Source organism: Syngnathoides biaculeatus, chromosome 16, assembly GCF_019802595.1.
Source record: "Syngnathoides biaculeatus isolate LvHL_M chromosome 16, ASM1980259v1, whole genome shotgun sequence".
NCBI lineage: Eukaryota > Metazoa > Chordata > Actinopteri > Syngnathiformes > Syngnathidae > Syngnathoides > Syngnathoides biaculeatus.
This window is the reverse complement of record NC_084655.1, coordinates 16,678,243-16,699,868: the sequence shown is the minus strand read 5'-3', so window position 1 is coordinate 16,699,868 and position 21,626 is coordinate 16,678,243. Positions and strand designations below refer to the sequence as shown.

The window sequence follows — 21,626 nt, the reverse complement described above, 5'->3', positions numbered from 1 at the left end:
ATTAAATGGTAATGAGTAAAGATGGCGGCACGGTGGAACAGCTGGAAAGTGTTGGCCTCATAGTTCTGAGGTCCTGGGTTCAATCTCGGACCTGCCTGTGTGGAGTTTGCGTTTTCTCCCCTTGCCTGCTTGGGTTTCCCCCGGGCACTCAAGTTTCCTCCCACATCCCAAAAAACAACATTAAAAACAACATTAATTGAACACTCTAAATTGCCCCTAGGTGTGATTGTGAGTGGGGCTGTTTGTCTCTATGTGCCCTGCGATTGGCCGGCAACCAATTCAGAGTGTAACCTGCCTCCTGCCCGTTGACAGCTGGGATAGGCGCCAGCACTCCCGCTACCCTTGTGAGGATAAGCGGCTAAGAAGATGGATGGACAAGTAAACATGCACTTAAATATAACCTCAATAACATGTGCATTGTACGTAGTACAGCAAATCTAAAAAGGAATCAAATTTGTCACATTTAGATGCAATTTTTTTTTCTATTTTAGTTTTTCAAATGATTTTTTTATTGAAAAAAAAATCTCATTTGTGATGTTTATATCTGAAACGTGCTTCTATTCAAAATAATATTTCTACACGCTGTTCATGAAAGTAGAGTACTGGCATCATAGCTCTGTGTCGGTTTTGATAGAGATAATTCAATGGAAAGCAAATTAAACAGCAAACTCAGCCAAAAGCAGCTTTATTATTTTTTTATTATGGCACTTTTTTTTTTACATATTTACGCATTACAAATGAGTTTGACATTGACACTTGTGCCGGCCGTCAAACAGCCTTCGAACATCGAAACAAACGTTACATTTGCCGTGAAAGTTGTTTTTTTTTTTTTCCCATTGAGCTAATTAGCCTAGCAAGCAAAAATAAGAATCCAGTTCATCTTTTTTTTCCCATCTTCCTACCATGAGTATTATTTGATGTCTTGTCAAACCAAACCAACATATAACAATCTTTAAAAACGTATCATCTGCAGGACAGCCACAATTATTAGTTATTAAGACAAGATGCAATGCAGTCAGCACTTTTTAAATGAGCATTTAGCATTAGCATTTCTCTGAATGTGAGAGCTGCGGCTCTCTGTTCAAGTAAAATATGAAAATAAATTCCCCCAAAAAATACTCACCGACCCACACAAACAGGTGCGGGATCCAAGGGGGTCCAAGGTCAACTAGTTCCATTCGTTGGCACACCAGGACTCACATCTACATTATTTACATTAAATACGCAAGTGGACATGCAGTTCCTTGAAAAGAAGCTCGTGGAAAAATAAACGTCACATTCTGTTGAGTTGTTCGGTTTCTGGGAAGCATTCTGTGATTTGTATTCATGACAAAACATGCTACTTGAACGGACTCCGACGGGAGTCGCCGTAAAACTGACCAAGTCAGGCAGCGAGAACTCAAGCGACTCTTCGAAGCAGACCTGATAAATGTGGCATTCAGGAATTTGCCCATTTTTTGTGATATGGACTCAGTTCCCCACCGAGTGCGGGATGGGAAGTGCAGCAGAACCTCAGGTTATGTTGAGGGTCAGAAGGATGGAGGTTTTGAGGCGTTTTTTTAAGTCCGAACCCAGCTGAGAGGCACCCAGAAACACTCACGCTCCAGTCTTTCCAAAATACTCTGCAGTTCGGTGCAGGCACTGGCTGAGTCCTCTTTGATCAGGACCCGGTCTACCAGATGTCCATACTGCTGATCCATCTGGATGGCAGAATGGCGCATTTCCTGGAGGTCCTCGTCCTGTTTAGATCCAAAGGAGTCATACATCCACCTCTTATATAACTAGGAAATGATGAAGGTTCTACTACAAATCTAAATACTGGAAGCCTGAGAATTGATTGGCAACCAGGACTCGTACAACGGTAGCTCGGAACACATTCTGACACATTATTGGCATGAACTCCACAGGCATCAGTCACACCCTCTGTTTGTGATCCTAATCTGGTTCTACCTGGATTGGACACATTTCCAAAGGATTCGAGTTCTGCCTCAAAATCAACTAAATCCTGGAAGCTGGAAGATCGTGTGAATACAACGGGGACTGGGAGAGGGGAAGGTTAGGACCATGTTCTGAATTGGGCTGTTGATCATGGCTATTAAGCAATAAATAACTCCGTTCTAAATTTGTTCTGATGCTACCTAGGTCAGATATTTAGATTTTTCTGTAGGACTTCCAACGACTGGATGACAACTAGGGCTGGTAGAGAGTTACTGAACCTAGGAGTATGATCTGATTTGGATTATGGAATTGAGCTCAAGGGATGACTGACATTTTCTGCGCATCATTCGGATCTAATTCTACCTGCATCAGACACTCCTCCAAATGTTTTGGATTCGTCTGCCATTTCTAGAAAATTCTAGAAGGCTTCAAGAGTGGTTGACAGGGAATGGAAGAAGGAAACATCTTGAGTTGTTTTGTTGATCCTAATCTGGTTCTACCTGAATCAGACATTACCTTATTCCAAATTATTTCATGTTGTTTCTGTGAAATCCTGCAAGTCTAAAGATTGTTGACAACAGGGACCAGTACAGTAGTGAGGTAGCAAGGAACAAGTTCTGATTGGATTATTGACCTCAGATATCAAGGGATAAATAAGAGGTTCATAAATAGGAAAAGGTTCTCGTGAGATTAGACATTTATCTAAATGGTTAGGGTTCTAATGAAAATCGGTTGAGTACATTGGTACTATGACTCACAAGTTTTGTTTTTTGACTAAGATCTTAACCAAACTTACTCCTAAATCAAATCTTTGGATCAGAAGCTGGAGGCTTCCAGAAACTCACCGAAACGCGGCCTTGCTCCGCACCTCCCGGCGAGGAGGCGGTAGTGCGACGCCGTCTGCTTTCAGGAACCCGCGGTTTGACAAAAACCACGTAGGGCTTGAACTCCGCCGTCCGCAGCCTCCTCAAGGCCTACAATGTCCGGGGGAAAACCATCAGAACAAGTAATCCCAAGGATGATCGGGGTCGTGTGAGCGTGAGTAGTACTTGTGGATACCTCAGGCTGGACGTCTACAATGCACATTTTGTTCTTGGCCTGCACGGAGCGGATTGCCTCAATACTGGTGCCGTACTGGTTCTCCTTATATTCGCCGTGCTCGATGAACCTGAAAACCAGAACCAGGTGACCGTTTGCCCCACGTGCCAACCGGCGGTCCACATTTCGATGCGCAGCGTTGTGGTGATTACAGAAGGGTTAGATGGAACATGTCAAGTTAATTCGTGGAACGTTTACGGTAAAATCAGCATTTTCATGAATTAGCTGGCGAATTTTAACCCGTGAAAAGTGTCAAAGTAAACATTCCTGGAATGTTTGCAACCGTACTTGTTGTTGAGGACGTCGACGTCAAACTGCTGCTTGGTGACAAAGTGATACTCCACACCTTCCTTCTCGTGAGCTTTCTTGGGCCTGGTGGTATCTGCGGGACAACCAGGACAAATGGTTTATGACTTAGTACTTCAAGTTGAAATTAAAGTTGGATCGAGGACATGGTGACTCACGAGGTACCGCCACCGCGTAGCGATGTGGGTTCTCGGCAATCACCCGCTGCTTGAGTTCATTGATCCGTGCACCGAGAGAACCTTCAACGACAACAAGAAGCATTCCCCAGTCCGGAAGTGAGCTGAAGTCGTTCACATCAAAAATGTCCTTTTTTTTGTTGTTGACAAAAATGATATTTACCATTTTTATCTGTTTAACCCTTTGCTTCCAATTCCAGAAAACACACTCAATGCGAAAAGTACGCTACTCATGTTGTCTACCTCAGGTGGCAAGTGAGTACAGTCCTTCATTGTGCTCGGCCTTTACATGTACTGTATCTTGAAAAATTTATATTTATAGTTTTGAATTTATTTTTCAGGGCTTTTGAAAAAAAAAATTTGATCAAATTGATTGGCCCAACCCTAAAATGTGGGCCTAACCAGTCAGACAGTCCAAAAGACACCACCATAGTTGGTTCCCCCCAGCTTACCAATCAGAACCACAAGCCGGGGCCTTTCGTTGGGCCGCTGCTGGTAGCGGGTCACCTCTTCGTAGGTCAAGAACTCAGAATCTCCTGGGTCGGAACCATCACTCGAGGAGCCTTGTCGGTCTTTACGACTCAGCCGGAAGCTCCTGCGCAGACCGGCTGTCCCGCAGACGGTCGGGGCGACGGAACAGAAGGTGTGAAAACGGTGAAGGTGTCACGGTCACTCCCGCAAAAACTGTAAAAACTAGCAAATTGCTGCTCAAATCCATGCATTTGGACTGGTTAGATATGTGGTACTGTTTTGTTTTCAAACAGTGATTCTCAAAGTGTGGTGCATGTAGTCGTCCTACTTGTATTATGCGAAAGAATCACTGAATAAAATGTTCAAACTATGCATAAGATAAGTGGTTGAAACATTTTTTTTTTAATCCAGTACAGTGCAGTTAAATTCAATTGCATTTAATTGAAAAGCACAACACATATTTTAGTCGTTTTGAAATATTTTGTTTGATTTATGTGCAATATATTTGCATTTAATCATTATTTTAAAACAACAAAAATGTAATTTTTCCACAGTTAAGCGGTAATGTTACAAGATTTTGCACAATACACATTTTGGATAAAAAAATTACTTTTTGTCGAAAACTTGGGCCCGGGAATTTTAACGGTGGTATTCAGGCGTGATGTGGAGATTTTGAGAACCACTGTCTTAGAACTAAAGCTAAAGGGCTCAGGCAGGACAGATGGACCCGACCCTGGGTGGGAGCCGACCACAGCACCTCCAAAGTGGGCTTGGGCTCGCCCCTCCCTTTACCCCACGTTCGGATCCGTCTGTCATCCGGACGGCGGACTACGCGCCCGAACGGAAGCCGGCCACCGTACCTGAATAAAATTCCCAGGAAAACACCTGACCACAGGAGGGCGAAGCTGCGTTACACTTAGGAGAGACTACAACTGGCATTAGTGTCACCCAATGCAGCCTCACGTGCACACCAGGAGGGTGAACGAGCAACAGACGTGCCTGCTTAGTGTGGAGGAAGGGCCCTCGTGGGGTGCTGGGTGTTGCTTGTGGGGCACTGCAGCAGATGCATGTGCAGGGGAGGAAAGGGGAGGAATTGCTCGGCAAGACACGGAAGGGGGACTCGGCGAGGGGGTGGCGTACTGCTCCGAGCGGGGTGCTGAATGTACCAGAAGCACAAATGTTGGTCTTTTTCGTTACAATGTTTGGAGGTAGCCGATGTTAGCATTCTGGCAAAATGGAGGAAAGCAGACTGTTCATGTTTGGCTGAGGGACGGAAAGTCAGAAGAAGGCTCGTAGTCAAGAGCCGCTTTCTCATTGCGTGCCAATGTCGACGTTTTTCGGGACCCACTGCTCTTTCTTGTGGGTCAAAATTCTATGGACGGGTTTCCAATTACCCCATCTCGCGTGTCACCACCACCACCCTTAGACCAATCGGATAAATTAACGCTAGACAAAAACCTCACGCTTCACCTATCACCTGTGTTCTTTGACCTCTATGACACACAAGATGGCGTAATCGGAAACCTATCCATTGGACTCGCCAAAACTCGGACATCAGGTATTATATTCCGGTCATTCCCTCCAGTCGGCGCTATCAAACAATGCACACCCAAACTTATGGAAGGCGTTCCAATGGTTTCTTTTCAAGTTTATAATGTGCAACGAAAACAAGTGTAAATAAAACTGGAAAAATGAAAAAAATCGTAAGCGACATAAAATATATATTTTTAAAATGTTAACTAACGACATATATGTTAGCAAAACGAACTATAATTATCGAAAAATGTCCTTTTCGTCTCCGTCGATTAATTTAATACATGAGCTTTTGGCGTTGATTTAAAGGAGGGGGGAAAAAAAGTATAATTACAATGATACAGAACGGATATGGAAGGGAAAGTCGAACAGTTCTGTGGGATTTATTCATTTTGTCACCTAGAAAGACATAATTGTGCAGCACCAACGTATCAACTGCTCGCCAGACCAAGCACAAGTTTTGCCGTGAGCTAATTTTTACGTCTATCTCTGTTTTTTTTTTTTTTTTTTTTTTTTCTTGCTATGATTAATTAATGGAAAATGCTAAGATGGCTACCAACTAGCCAACGCCTTCACGGAACCAACATGTCGGTTCGTCGTTTTGTGGGGGAAACTCAGAGAGACGGACAGGTGCCAAAAGTCAAAATGCCGCCGTTTACCGCCACGAAATGCAAATGTGAACGTACTCAAAGTGTTTCTCAGCAAGCGAATGAACCACTTCGACAAAATGAAGAAGTCTTAAGCAATCGCTGGAAAACCTGAAAAGCTTTGTCACTAACATCATGGGTTGAACAAGAAAACCGACTGAATGCACTTTCACTGGAAATGCACGAGGTAACGTCAAAGTTATTTTCTGTCTATCTAACAGTTCACTCGAGTAGTTTGCATTTTAGGAACAAGAGAAGGAACGCTTGCAAATAACTTCTTTTTTGTCAGTTAAACATATACTACAGCATGTGTCTCATGAATAATTTTACTGTACGCATCTGATCTAATGCAGGGCACTCATTTGCACTTTAAATCCCGTGGATTCAATTTGTAATTTATTAATAATATATTTGATAATTATCAAATAGAGTACCTACATTTGATTTGTGGATTGTTCCTCAACTGTTAATAAATTTGGATTTTTTTTTTGTTCGTATAGTTTGAGATTTTATAACACGACTTATATTTTATTTACCTTTTGGACAATACCTTGATTAAAAAAATATTGTGAAAATTATTATTTTAAAAATGCAATAAAAGTGAATGAAAAAAAAAACCCGAGCAAACCTGCTCTAAAAAAAGAATTTCAAAATGAAATATAAACTACAATGGAAAATCAAAAACTTTGTAACCCTGCTTTTTTCCACTAACTTCTTAAACACATTCACATTCCATTGATGGCTTTAGATTTGAAATATATGTTAACAGGGAAGGCTGGCAGTGAATGATTTTGAGATTCACTTCTAATTCCATAGTGACACTTTGTCAAGTTAGACATCTCTGCAGCACCTGCATTACTGTATGACTGCGCATATTACTTCAATTTTACTGTTGCACACTTTACATTGTACCAAGGACTCCTGACTTTCCACGGTAGTATCAGATGCAGCGTGGCAACTATGTGAAGGAGAATAACAAAAAGTTGGGACTGAAGTGTAGTTTCACAAGACTTTCTGCAAACTTGGTGCACCAGAACCTTAGTGTCCATTTGCGCTTTTTACATGGAGCCTGTATGAAATTCTTCTGCTCAATGGACCTTTCCGACCTGTCAATCACTTGTACAATAATAGCCAATCAGATAGCCGCATTACCTTAACCCCTGGCTTGACACGCCCCTTTCACCGTATTGTCTCACAAGCAATGCTGGTTGTCAGTAATGTGTGTTTGGAAAAGTGAATGTTATGAATAAAATGGTCCTCAGATGCTCTTGGGGAATGTGCAGTTGTGATGAAAGATATCCTGCTAGGTTACAAGGGGCCCAGTTGATTCATTTTCCAAAGCCTAAAACACAGTTGACGAAGTCTCTATGAAGGATTAAGGCTTGCGGAAGAGCCCACGTACAACTAAATGTGAACAATATCAACAAACACAAGGCTTTTGACAGAGCACTGGGTTCGATTACAAGCAAAGTCAAATGAATACATACGTATAAAGACTGATATTACTCGTGGTCTTTCCAAGTAAAAAATACTCACCCTGCTTTACATGCACAGTACGATTCCACTATTTTATCCTGTTAGATTTCAATATGAACTTTGTGAGGCGTCAAAATTTTTTTGGCATCAATCGCCAACATTTCACTGTAACTCTGACATTGCGCCCAGCTGTGTCCAAAATCTTAATTCCGTGTACATATCCTTGCGTGAAATACTAAAGACCTCTCTGTAGAAATCTCTTGGACAAGTCTGGCGCATTTGGCAAAAAACATACCCTAATATTATCTGGAACACACGATAGAGAATCGACTTCAGACATGTTCTGTTCAATCGTCATTTTCAAAGCTTGTGGGACACGGCTAAGGGGGCGGAGCTTAAGATCGCCATTGGAAAGGTCCATTGGTTTCAACACTGTCCAGGAGAAGTGAGCGTGAGGTGTTTAAAACTTTTCAACCTAGTCTCCGCTTTCCCCGTATTTGCATTTTTCTTTTTTGTATTTATTACACCATTGATACTACTTTGGAGTCGACTTCACCCTACATTCTCTGTCAGTACTTAATCCCACAACCGCGTACAGGAATAAGACGGCTTCTTAAGTAATTGTGCATAATATTTTACTATCCGGATCATTTGCCGGTCTCAGTTAAGCGCCTTCCTAATCTTTTGTCATTCCTTGCATATTTCCATCCATCAGTTCGGTAATCTTACGGGTACCAAATGTTGCAGTACCACCTGAAAAGCCAGGAGGTGGCAGTGTTACCATACAAAATGAATGATTTGTAGAAACGCTGGATCAGATTCACTTCCAGAACCGCCGAATAGGGAACGTTCCCCTTTTTGATTGTATGATCTGAAAGCAGCTACGTCGCGACCAATTTTTGCGCACAAATCAACACCTTTGGGTACCCAAACAGTGCGCTTTAAATTCACACCTTTCCATACCAGCCCTCAACCCTGCAGCCAAACATTTTGGACCTCCCCCAAGGGGTCCATTGCATCCGGGGAGCCAGCCAAGTGCCAATGAAGAGCAAGATTTAAGAGGGTGGTCACGCGCTCACCTATGTACTGTCCATTGAAATAGCCCTCACAGTCACAGTCGTCTGTAGGGAGGCAAGCAGGGAAAAGAAGGGACGGGGTGAGCAACACGGGTTGGGAATCGGGTTGAGGATAGTGAAGTAAGGACAGGACAGAAAAGTGGCAAGATGGTGGGACAAGTCACACAAACTTAAAGGGAAATAAAAACGAATCCATACCCAGATTACTGGTGACGAATGTCACGTTTCACTATTCGGAAGCACGTTTGAATAAAGGAAGTTCTGAAGTGCTGGATTTAAATCTTGGGTTCTTTCACTTCCTTTCGCGTTTCCAATAATATGCACGTGACCTTCATTTAAATCTCTGAATTGTCAGTAGGTGTGAATGTGAGTATGAATGGTTCTTTGTCTGTAAATGCTCTGACGTTGGCCGGCGACCAGTACAGTGTGTACGCCGCCTCTCTCGCGCAGACTCGTAGTTGGCCGGGCTTGGGTCCAATTCCCTCGCAGCCCTAATGAGGATAGCGCCATAGAAAATGTAGAGACTGATGCTAGCGTGATTTCTGACGGTGTAAAAACATTACGGCGATATCTGGTATCTATACTGTTTATGTATGAAGTACATGTATATGTATGACAAGTATCAACATTTACTTCCTCACTTTGATAGACATGAAGTGTTTGTCTCTGTATACAGATTATTGCTGTATTGTGACGTTATCAAAAATATTTTAAAAATATTGCTCCACAATTGTTCCCACCCCTAATCTAGCAATGTGTATGACTACATACACACTGCAGTTTATCAAGCCCGGTTCTTATTTTTGAGGATAAAATTTGAAAATGTCATCATTGTACGATTGACATGAAAAAAAATCAAATACATGTCACGTATTGCCCCCCAAAAAATCTGACATGACATCACAAAAGCAGACATTTGACACACACACACACACACACACACACACACACACGCACACATGCATACATGCACGCACGCGCACCATTATCCAATATTTAGGATGGAATAGGTTTAGAAAAATGTAAACATGCCTTTGTGTCTCTTTAAGTGTGTCTATTGTGGTTGTACTCACCTTTATCGCACGCTTGGTCATCTGCAATCAAAGAAGACAAAATTTAACACAATAGAAGATGATGATGATTTTGGTAAGTTTCTAGTAAGTAGAGATTCTAATTTATATTAGCATATTGTGCAAGTTACCAGTTATTGGGTTAACACAGTGTTATCTTGTTTTGAATCTATTCATGTTAGACAGGGATATGGCCTGAAGTTCGAGCGATGAATTGAATCCTGTTTTGCCCTTTTTTTTATTTTGTCAGGTTTCGTCTCAGGTGGATATGCTGACTAGACTGCTAAATTAGCACCTCACGCTAGCTATGGAGTGAAGGTAGTATTTGTAAATTGGCACGCTGGCGATAAAAGTCCCAAATTTGTAAAGCGGCAGTCATGGCCTCCAGCTGGGCCAGAAGAGGAATTAAGAGTGGCAGGGGGTCGCTGCCATATTGCTAAGCCACAGTGGCCTCTCCCCCCCTGCTACTTGTAATCGGATCGCCTCCAAGCTTACATACCATGCTGCCCCCACAAAAAACCCCAACCAATGCAGATCGAGCCTCACCTGGCTGCGTTTACATTGACCACCCAATGGACCGTCACATGGAAGCGGGAAATCGAACCGATGGCGATTCATTCCCGATATTTTTAAATCATATTCACAAAGTAGGGGAAACTTACAGGAAGGAGTTTTGGGGGACTTGGGATTTGGAAGTGTGCCCACTTTCATCCTGTAGGCCAGTCTCCTGGTGGGGAGGAAGAAAGAATAATTGCAAAATAATTTAGATTAATTGCTGCGGGTATCATTCCAAAAAATTAATACATTGAAGTGTTGACACAGCATGTGTCCACCTTTGGCTTTCACACGAAGATCATGAAAAATTGCGGAATCTGAGGTTTTGACCGGGAACATATTCACCTTGGCTTTACCCTGTAACCCCGTAAAACAGGATTTTGGTGCATGCAGTTTCACACGGTCACGTGACATCCACTAATTATATTCTTCCGAAACCAGAAAATTACTAGCTTGACTTTGTATTTCCCCACCACAATGGTTCTATGTCTGTTCCTTTCACACGGATTCCAGCAGAACGCATAGATCCAAACATCCATCCATTCGTTTTCTACTGCTTCTCCGGGTCGGGTCGCGGGGGAAGTAGCTTCAAGCAAGGATACCCAGACTTCCCTTTCCCCGGCCACTTCTTCCAGTTTTTCCGGAGGGATACCGAGGTATTCCCATGCCAACCGAGAGACCTCGTCTCTCCAGCGTGTCCTGGGTCGTCCCCGGGGTCTCTTTCCGGTGGGACATGCCCGGAACACATCACCAGGGAGGCGTCTGGGAAGCATGAGGATCAGATGCCCCAGCCACCTGATCTGGCTCCCCTCCTTGAGCCGTCACCTTCTCGTGGCGGAGGGGTTTGTGTGTCCTGATGATCCTAGTAGCTAAATTGTCTGGGGCTTTATGCCCCATGGCAAAAAGGTCCTAGGTGAAAAACCAGACAAACTACGACTCCAAAACCCCTATGACGAATACAAAAATTGGATCGTGGTTTCCCTTGCCCGGACGCGGGTTACCGGGGCCCCCTTCTGGAGCCAGGCCTAGAGGGACAGCCCGAAAGGGTAACATGGGTCCCTCTTCCCATGGGCTTTTCAACTGTGAGAGGTGCCATAGGGGTCGGGTGCAATGTGAGCTGGGCGGTGGCCAAAGGTGGGGACCTTGGCGATCCGATCCGCGGCTACAGAAACTAGATCCAAACAGAGCGCACAAAAATGCACACAGCCGCTACCTCCCTACTGATACTACGCTTGGAACTTTCTGTGTCTGTTCTACGCTTACCTCTCCTGGAAGTGTTTGGATGGAACGAGTCCGGCGCGCAGGTTGCTGTCTCCCACGCGCTTGGCCTGCCACCACGTGGGGTCGTCCTGCGTCACTATCTGGAGGATGTCGCCTCGCTTGAATGGAAGTCCGGCCTCTTGGCATGGAGTGGCCTTGTCCTCTAACGGAATGTAGTCGAACAAGGCTCTCACGTACACCTGGGTTGAGGAAGTATTAATATTATGTTTAATATTGCATCGAGGGCTTGATTTGGGCCTTGACATTGCCAAAGTGCAAAAGAGGCTCGATATGTGATGAAGGGTTCATCATAGATACTGTGTTACTTTGTCAAAACTGTTTACCCCTGCATAATGACGCAATGGCCATAAACGCTTACGAGACTAATAGATCAGGTCTTTGGCAAGCTACCTGTCATGGAGGCTCACCTTGCTCTCCCTCAGTCGGTCTTCTTCTTTAACAGCGGGGATAATCTTCAGAGTAATGGAGCCCTGCGACTGTGACTGGATTAGAAGAAGAAGAGTTCAAAGAACAGGGAATTTGTGACCTTCGTCGATTTTTGACTCACCAGCAACTGACTGATCTCGTCGGGCCTCTTGTGGACCACCGAGATGCCGTTGACTTCTCTGAGTTCGTCGCCTACATGTACCAAACCTGCGAGATAACACAAAGATAAAAAGAAAAATCAATGCAATAGGCCGCTCGGCGAGGTTGATCTACGGGATTATTTTGACGTCGCCCTGCCTGTGATCTCTTTGCTGCAGCCACAACAGTGAAACCCGAGATTCCAAATTTGGATCGATACTCGGGAGAGACTCAATGCTGCGTTGTAACATATGGATCTGCTTTTTGATTATTTAGCCGTCTTCACTTTGGAGCATCTCCATGCATTATATTAGCAACGTTAGCAATATACAGCAGTTTGTCATTATCATCATCATCAGTCTGTTGGCTTCCAAAATTAGCTCAAAAACAGGAATGAGATGAATAAGGGAGGCATGAGCAAATTCAGATGCTAATTAAAGTCCCAAGTGCGATCAAGAAATTGGTCAATTATGATGCAGAAAGAGATCAGAGTAAAGTCTTGGTTCTCGAACGTCCCCGTTTTCCAACAAATTGTTTTTCGAATGAAAATTTTGAGATTTTTTTTTTTTTTTTCCCCTTCAGTTTTCGAACGAAAATCGGTAGTTGAACGCCCCCGACAAAACCCGGAAGTAGCATATTGGGTGTGCCCCGGAAGTAGCATATTCCGTGTGGCCAGACCATCTGACCCACAACGCACTTTGTGAATTCCCACGCCGTTGAAAAAAACCGCGGAAATAACATAATGCGCGCGGTGCAAACAGTTGACCCACACACAAAGCGTTTTGTTGTTGTCTATTTGAACACGCCCCGAAAAAAACGTAAATAACATTGCGGGCGGTGCAAGCAGTTAACCTATCCACGAAGCGTTTTGCTATTGTCTATTCGAACGCCCCTCGGAAAAAAAAAAAAAAAAGATGTAACGCTTTGTTATTCTGTATAACGCAGCCTCTGTACACAAACGTCTACTGCTAGTGACTGTTTTTCTTCTTATCGAGGACTACCGATTAACCCCCAATCATGGCTCCAAAGAAGGCAAGTTGTTAGTTTAAAGTTATTCTGCACTTTAGTTAATTAAAAAAAAACTTTACAAGACTGGGGGCCGAGTTACTACAGATATGGCAATGCATTACCAGCCTAGGCTGGGAGTAGTCTACTACTAAAGCATACATTTTAAGCAAAAAATAAATATATTTCCTAAATTATTTTATTATATAAAGTATTTAAACTACACATGTATTTCTACTATGCAGTTTATTATCAAGAAAAGCTTTAAAAATCCTTTAAAAACCCATATTTTTTGGACTCGGAACGCATTATTTCTTTTACCATTCATTGTAATGGGAAACATTGGTTCAGTTTTCAAACAAATCACTTCTCGAACCGTTTTCTGGAACGGATTGTGGAGAACCGAGGCAACACTGTATATGTCAAATGTCTTGTGTTGAACTGCAGATAAGTACGGTTAGTTCTCAGTGTTAGAGGTCAAGAGTTAGGGATTGGTGGTAGTGGAAGGGTTTGGGATAAGGCTTTAGCTTTGGAACTAGTGTTAGAGGTTAGGGTAAGGGGTAAGAGTCAAGTCTCCTGAGTTAGTGTTAAGGGGGGAGGAGGGGTGCATCATTGGGGAATAGTGTTAGGTATAGAGATTGGGGATAAGAGTCAGGAATAAGCTTTAGGGCGTTAGGGGTGATGGTCTTTGTTAGATTTAGGGGTGTAGATTGGGTTTAGTTTGGGACCTTAGCACTTCGGGTTAGGGTTCAGAAAAGGGTTAACTTCACAAGTCACCACTTCTGTCCGCTGCGCCTCCTCTCATGATCCGAGCCACAATTACAGCTCCGGTGGTCTCATCCCGCCTGATGGTGGCCCCCTAAAGTGTAGACACCGACATGGAATGGGATTAGAATATGATCTGTGAGACTATTGACGCAGTACATTTTTTTTTTTTTAATTTTTATTTTTTTTTTTAAACGAGCATGACTACTGACCAGAGGTTCCTTGTTCTTCACCAGACGCACAATCTTCACCGACTCCTCCTCCAGCTCATCATCGTAGTCGTCGGGCAGCGGCGGCAGAACCGGATCGAAACTCTTCTGGGCCACCGTGTCGTGGACGGAAAGGAGAGCCTGGCCGGACACGGGCAGCACAGCGACTTCAGGTAAAACGGCTGCACGGGTGCCTTTATTATTTGTAATAATTTAGTAACATAGGAAGTAAAAAAAAATACAATATGAAAAAAATAATCAACTTAAGCGTGTTAATGGTGTGTTTACATCCAGGATCCCGTTTACACTGCACCACCATTTTTTAAAATCTTTTTCAATTTAGCAAAACAACCAATTCCAGTGCTTTCCAAGTCCAATCAATACCACCAATCGGCCATGCTTCAATAATGACTCCTCGCGGTCAGCTTACCTTGAAATGGGGTGATGTGAGCAGATGCAGCAGCTCCCGCTCCTCCGTGCTCATCGGGCGACTCTGGATCTCGTCCATCACCTGTCAGACACACACACACCCACACACACATCAGCTTCCTTTCTAGCGCAGTCAGACTCGAGTGGTCACTGAGTGGTCCCCGATTGGCGAGCAGACCCAAGTCAGCGTTTTCGCCAGGGCTCAGGATGTCGGCCCCCTTGGATGAGATGAGCCTGGCGATGATTCAGCACACTTTTACAGCCTTCGGTAGCAGTTCTTGTAATGCAACTTGGCCACTCAGGGTTATTACCTCCGCCAAGGACATTAATATGTCCTTTATTACTGTGTGTGTGTGTGTGTGTGTGTGTGTGTGTGGTGTGTGTGTGTGTGTGTGTGTGGTGTGTGTGTGTGTGTGTGTGCGCACGTGTTTAATGGACGTACGTCTTCAGCTAGTGAAGAGACACTGTGGAGGACAGGAGTCGGACTTTGTCTCTCGTACTGTCTCAGCCTCTCGTGGATCTTGAAGACAGATGTAAATACGCTACATTAGAGTTGTGAGGAGCGATTGCAATAATGGCAAACAAGAAATGGATGGAACGTAAATGTGGTTTATTAGAGTTGAATGGGACACTAAATATTGCACAAAAGAGTTGTATGAAGTATTGAATATGCTACGTTATATTTGTATGGAACTTTAAAAAGTATGTGAATATGGTGTATATATAAAACACTAAATGTACCGTAATTTCCGGCCTATAAACCGCAACTTTTTTCACATATTTTCAACCCTGCGGTTTATGCGTCGATGCGGCTAATTTGTGCATTTTTTTCTAACAACTGCAAGGGGGCACTCGAGCGGAAAAAGTAAGAGTGAGACTGGTGAAATATATGTGCAGAGGAAGTGACTTTTACCGGTCCGGCCCTGTTAGCGCTGCGTTCGGGTGTTACTGCCGTGTTTCAGTGATTTTTAGCAGTATGTTTTCTGTAACCGGTGTGACAGTCTAAGTGCTCCCCCGTGCTGACAAGACTCCTTGTGATTAATGCACTTGCGTTACTAGCAGGGGAACTCTGGGTACGTAGACCACTGGTGTGACGGTCTGAGTTTAACGGTAGTGCGGCGCTAGCATGGCGCTAATGCTAGCGCTAACACCGTGCTAATGCTAACGCTAACAGGGCCGGAGTGACGGTTTGAGCGCTCCCCCATGTTGAAAAGTCTCCTTGTGATTAATGCGCATGCGTTACAAACGGGGGAACTCTGGGTACATAGCCGACGCTTACTGGGAAATCCCCTGCTCTCATTCCTCCTCCTCCTTATTCTACATAGAGGGAGCTAACATTCGTTATATCCTAATCCTAACTTAACCTTAAAACAAAAGTTGATAAAAAGATGTACACATATACGTACGTTTGCTGTGTTTGTCTTTCCGAGACGTCAATAGTGTTACGTGTAAATTTCAACTAACATCCCCTTCAAAGCAGCAAAATGCGTTTTTGCGTTTCTGACAATTTAATCTCGCACACATCAACACAAACACAATAAAATAGCTAACACAAAATAGGCGTTCAAGAAACAGAGTAGTTGAGCCACAACGGTGAATCGTCACCACTCTTGAACGAGTTTTCCCATACAACCAAATGTTCGTCACAGTGGGTATTCCAAGTTAGTGAAAGTTCCAGCCGGTCCAAAACAAAAAAGGCAGAATGCGTCCGTGTAGTTGGTGTTCCAAGCAGCGTGTAGTTTTGAAACATTTCACACACATAACAATTGCCAACATGAACACTCTGCGACAAGTATGACAAGAATGGCACACGTTGAAGAATGGATGGGAACGTTTCAGACTGGCTGGAAGTTTACAAAATATATATTGCATATTATATTACTGCAATTACGCGTTAATCACAAGAAGACTTTTCAGCACCGGGAGCGCTCACCATCACACCCACGGCCCTGTTAGCGCGGCGTTAGCGTTACCGTGGCGGTGCTAGCGTTGAAGACCGTGTACTGTCTTTCTTTGTAAATATCTCGTGTTTCATTGTGGGTTTCAATGTAGGTACTTGCGGCTTTTACACGGGTGCGGTTTATGTATGTACCAAATGGTATTTCCTTTACAAATGTACTGGGTGATGCTTATAACCAGGTGTGCTCTGTAGGCCGGGAATTACGGTAATTGTTTAGTCGTATAGAAGTATAGTACATTATATTTGTATGGAACATAACGTATAATGGATGTAAAAATGGCCCAATTTAGGGTTGTATAGAACGTTAAATATGTTAATATGGTGCATTACGTTGTGTAGAAAACTGGATATGATGTAAATCTGGAACATAGCTATATGGAACAAATTTAATTATGGTACATTACAGTTATATAGGACGTGAAATATATGTTTTTGAGAACATTACACTACATGTATACACTACAACATTAAAGTACATTCAAGTCACATAAAACATGAAATGTGATCTAAATGTGGTACATTAGAGCTGTATATAACACCAAATATGGTATGAGTCGTATATACCTTTAAATTTGGTACATTAGCGTTATACAGACATTGTATAAATACGGCATCTGTATTCAAGGTGCTCCATCAATTATTTAAAATGCACGCTGTTCACCTTCATGAGGTACGCCAAGCTCCTCTCGCTGAAAACGTCCTTGAGGAAGACCATGTCCTCCTTGTGGTTGGCGTCGGGCCGGAGCTGCGAGGTGAGCAGGGCCAACGTCTCGTGGAGCCCTGAGAGGTTCCAAACGGGGGAGGAGTAAGATTAAGGAACATGAGCCAGGAGCGTGAGGGTCATCTTACCTGCTCCTGCTGTGAGCACCGGCATGGCTTCTTTCATGGAGCCCCCCCCCCCCAGGTGAGGAGGAGGAAACCTGCCGCGGGCAAGTCATTAATTAATATAGCGAAAAGACGTGAAAGCTCCGGAAACAGAGAATGCCCAAGAGATGAAATGTAAAATGCGGTATGAAGTTGGATTGCTTTGAATGGGTCAAGAAAATGGAAATTATCGCGGAGTTTGGGGAGTTTATTTTGAAAATGGGGGTATTTTAGAAAAGTGATAAATGGCTCCTCTGTATGCAATACCCCCTGATTGAGATGAACAGTTCCGCGTTAGAATCCGTCAAGAAATGTGTAAGTAAGTACTGCATGTTAAACATCTATTGACTTGTTCCAATAAATAAATAGTTTAAATTTGGAATAATTTGAATCGATCAAGAAATGTGCAAGAAATTAAAAAAAAATGCAAAGTATCTTTGCATGTGAATTGTGTTGACTGAACTTTGGAATTGTGGGAAAACGTCTTATTTTTGGAAAGTAGAAAAAGGTGTGCATAGTATTTGGGAAAATTGAACGTTTTAAACCACATTACAAATGCGAGTGGAACTGCTCACCAAGCATCCTCGTTTTGTAAACACTGAGCTTGGTGAACATAAAAAAAAGTACAGTTGAAATACGCTTAAAATATGCCAGTTCGTCCACGTCAGCAGCTCCATAAATAGACGCAGACACTTTCTGGGTGGCGTTCCAGCAAAAATGACGTACTCTGCGCTCAAATCTCGTTAGCAGCTTAGCGGGCGGATCACACAAACATGATGGAGCTCACCGGGGTAAAATGATTGGATGCCACGTTTTCAAGATCACTGTTTCAAAATAAAAAAAATTAAAAAATTGAACACCGACTGGGACCTCCACCAAGGCCAAACCATACTTATGAGGATCAGCCTTACTGTCGTAAAACTTTGCGTATTCCTTGCAAGGGAGAGGGGGAATTATACCGGGCAGGCAGGGAAAACAGTACACATGGTCTGCTGATAAACATAAACATTTACTATACATTTTTTTTCCAGTTACGTTAAACATAGTGTACCAGCCACATGCTGCTTGCTTCGCCAATTCTCAAAAACAGTGCATTATTATTTCTTGGTCTTTCCCAAAACCACGCACCGCTTTCAACACCACCTGGCAGCAACGAGTGTAGTGTTGAGTTATCCTCGTCACAGAGTTTCTGAGCCATCACAGTTAGTCCCGTCTTAGTTTATGTTTCATAGTCATAGTCAAGTACTAGTTCATGTTTCCTAGTTTGACCTCGCTGCACGTCTTTTGGATCCTGCCTAGCCCAGCATTTCTGCACCTCTGCCTTCTCGGACTGCTTACACCGTGTATGACCTCAGCTTTGAATAAAACCACGCCTAACATCATGCCCTCGTCTCGGAGTCCTCCATTTGGGTCCAGCCCCACACCTGAGCTTTGTGACACTGGTTGGTTGGAGACAGACTTTCATCGTTTTTTTTTTTTTTTTTTCTTAATGGCTAACATCCCGACAACATCCTGCACAATCTCAAAAACGTCCTAACAAAACCTGTTTACAAACGTCATCCTGACAGAGTTGGGGCACCCCCGACAACCCGACGCCCACCTAAAAAAAAAAAAGATAATGCACTTATTCTGTTCATTTGAGGAGTTTCTAGAAGGTGCTACTGATCATCTCATGATCTCCTTAGAGGGTGCCGTGTGACGCGAATTTGAGTGTGATGGTGGCTGATCATCAACATGCTGCATTAGTGTTCCAAAATGTGTTAAAAGTGTCATCGTGCGTAACACAACAAAGCGTCTTGTGTTGCTCGCAGCGTTACACCAGAATATTAAATAAGAAAGGTCAAGCTGTTCCAAGCTGGCAGACTGCGAACACTGACTACACACTCTCATAATCCACTGGTATTAGTATAAGCGTCTGCATATGTTACACGAAAGACACAAGTCTGTCACTATTGTTATGTATACATATCATTTTACAGTGTTATGTCATTGTCAAAGTATTGCGATAGTATTCAGTATTGTTGGCAAATATCATACCTCGTTACAATCGGCATCCTTTATAAAGTAACACAATGGTACTAAAAATACTGATATTCTTGCCAAAAATACTGTAATTTCCGGCCTAGAAGCCGCGGCTTTTTTCACACGCTTTCAACCCTGCGGTTTATGCAGTGATGCTAGCGTTAAACTCTTTCTGTGTACCTTTGTTAATATCTCATGTTTGAATGTGAGTTTCAATGTGAGCACTTGCGGCTTTTACACAGCTGCGGCGTATGTACGTACCAAATGGTATTTCCTTTACAAATGTACTCGGTGAGGCTTGTAACCAGGTGCGCGCTGAAGGCCGGGAATTACGGTAGGGATAATACATGATCTTTTTTGGCAAACTGTTACTGTGATTTTACATGTACAGTGTTCCGCTGGTATTCGCTGGGGTTCCGTTCCTTACACCCCTGCGAACAATGGATGCAGTATTAATACACATAGCATACACACTGGTTTTACTCTCAGCATGCATGACAGCACGTGTTTCAGCATGTATGTAAGCTACCATGTGAGGGCGCTCAGGAGGCAGCAAGGAACAATTGCATTTTACATCTGTAAGCAGAAGAAGATTAGGTTGTGTACCAGGTCGTTACTGTACTGACGATGTTGTACACACTCACGACGTCATATCGAAACTAAAATGATTACACCACAGCAAAGAGAGTAGGATAACTAGCTAATAAATAGATTAAAGAGGGACTCACGAAATAATTGACACGAAACATGCACTCATTTTCAGGTGGGCATAGGGTTGTCCGGGGTGCCTCAGCTCCGTCAGGATGACATTTGTAAACAGGTCTTGTTTGGACGGTTGTGCTGGATTTTGGGGGTGCGGTGATGTTGTCGGGATGTTAGCCATTAAGAAAAAAAAACTATGAAAGCCTGTCTACAACCAACCAAAGCATGGCTGGACCCAAATGCAGGACTTCAAGACGAGGGCATGGTGTTAGGCGTGGTTTTTATTCAAAACCTTTACCTTCTCCCAGCATGCTTTGTGACACTTAGCACCACCATAATGCCGCAAAGCATGCTGGGAGCATGTATTGTCACACTACTGTATCTTGATCCTGTCAGCATCATTGACAAAATGTCTGTGTAGATTCTCGTATTACTTTAAGATGCTATCAGGACTGTTGACAAAGGATCATAATGATTACGTACCACGATACTATTGGGTCGTGATATTATTGATAACGTCTACAAAGCATTGTGTTGATAGGCTACCTTGATTCCATGGTACCATTGACAGAATATCATATTTTATCATAATACTATTTGAATTGCCTTCAGAGTATCCTGATCATTTTCTATCTGTGTTGTTGTAAAAGTTTAATTAGAATTTAGTACATGATACTATCGCAATCTTGTCAGTTGACAAAGAATTGTGATGATCACGTACTGTGATACCTTCGTGACGTGGTACTATTGTGACAATATGGCATTGACAAAATATCGTGACGATATCATAACATTGGTATTACCTTTATTGTTTTCAAGGTATTGTGGTGATGTCGTAGTTTCAGGCTTTACGGGTCAAGTCTGTCCAAAACACATTCTTGACTCCATGTGTATCTTTTGCTATGCTGTCACCAAATGTATATGCAGTAGTACGTATTACAACCGATGGCGAGTACACGCCGGGAACGAAGCTAATCCCCTTGTTTGCGCCGCCTCATCACCATCACGGCGGCGCCCGTCAGGAGGGCGTGGTCCTTGCAACCCCGTGGACATGGAGGGAAACTACCGCACCCCCCCTTTTTTTTTTTTGCACTGGCATATTGATGCTATCCCATTCCCCATCCCCCCACCACCCCCTCATCCTCCCTGCGCAGTATCACGTCGTGCTTCCCCGCCAGCAGATGGAGGGACATAAAAAAGGGAAAACCGATCTGAAGGGATGAGAGCAGGTCCCATCTGGCTCACGGCGGTGGCAGTAAAAAGGCTAAAAAAAGAGGAACGAAGCTCTCCTACCTTCTTCTCTCGATGTCTGCAGCCCCACTTCTCACTGGTCTTTCTCCTTGCTCCTCTTCTGGCTGTTGTGCTCACAAAGATGCTTCACACTTGGACTCGCCCTCCCTCCTCCTTTTTGTTGAACGCCCCTCCCTCCATCCATCCATCCATCCCTCCCTCCCTCTGTCATGATGCTAGACAGCGACA

At 43.4% G+C, this 21,626-nt stretch overlaps 1 protein-coding gene and 1 long non-coding RNA gene across 4 annotated transcripts in view; one reads left to right on the top strand and one right to left on the bottom strand.

Annotated features, from left to right (window-relative positions):
* Positions 1–686: 686 nt before the first annotated feature.
* Positions 687–21,536, bottom strand: mpp3a (MAGUK p55 scaffold protein 3a). Of its 2 annotated transcripts, XM_061845043.1 has the most exons (19): positions 21,441–21,536; positions 17,409–17,479; positions 17,221–17,339; positions 15,042–15,119; positions 14,601–14,681; positions 14,174–14,311; positions 13,974–14,055; positions 12,175–12,260; positions 12,035–12,109; positions 11,610–11,806; positions 10,454–10,518; positions 9,795–9,815; positions 8,725–8,766; positions 3,971–4,126; positions 3,501–3,581; positions 3,325–3,418; positions 2,998–3,106; positions 2,784–2,912; positions 687–1,739 (listed from the first exon to the last, which is right to left on the bottom strand). In XM_061845043.1, exons 2-19 carry the CDS (start codon positions 17,443–17,445, stop codon positions 1,560–1,562), a joined length of 1,770 nt encoding a protein of 589 aa, XP_061701027.1. In that variant the 5' UTR covers positions 17,446–17,479; positions 21,441–21,536; the 3' UTR covers positions 687–1,559. The 2 variants fall into 2 exon arrangements, with proteins under 2 accessions (XP_061701027.1, XP_061701028.1); XM_061845044.1 differs by lacking the exon at positions 8,725–8,766.
* Positions 5,585–21,626, top strand: part of LOC133513940 (uncharacterized) — a 43,685-nt gene continuing 27,643 nt past the window's right edge. For both annotated transcript variants that reach the window (XR_009798658.1, XR_009798657.1), the window contains exons 1-2: positions 5,585–6,356; positions 14,198–14,343. This is a non-coding gene — a long non-coding RNA (uncharacterized LOC133513940). The remainder of the gene's footprint in view (positions 6,357–14,197; positions 14,344–21,626) is intronic.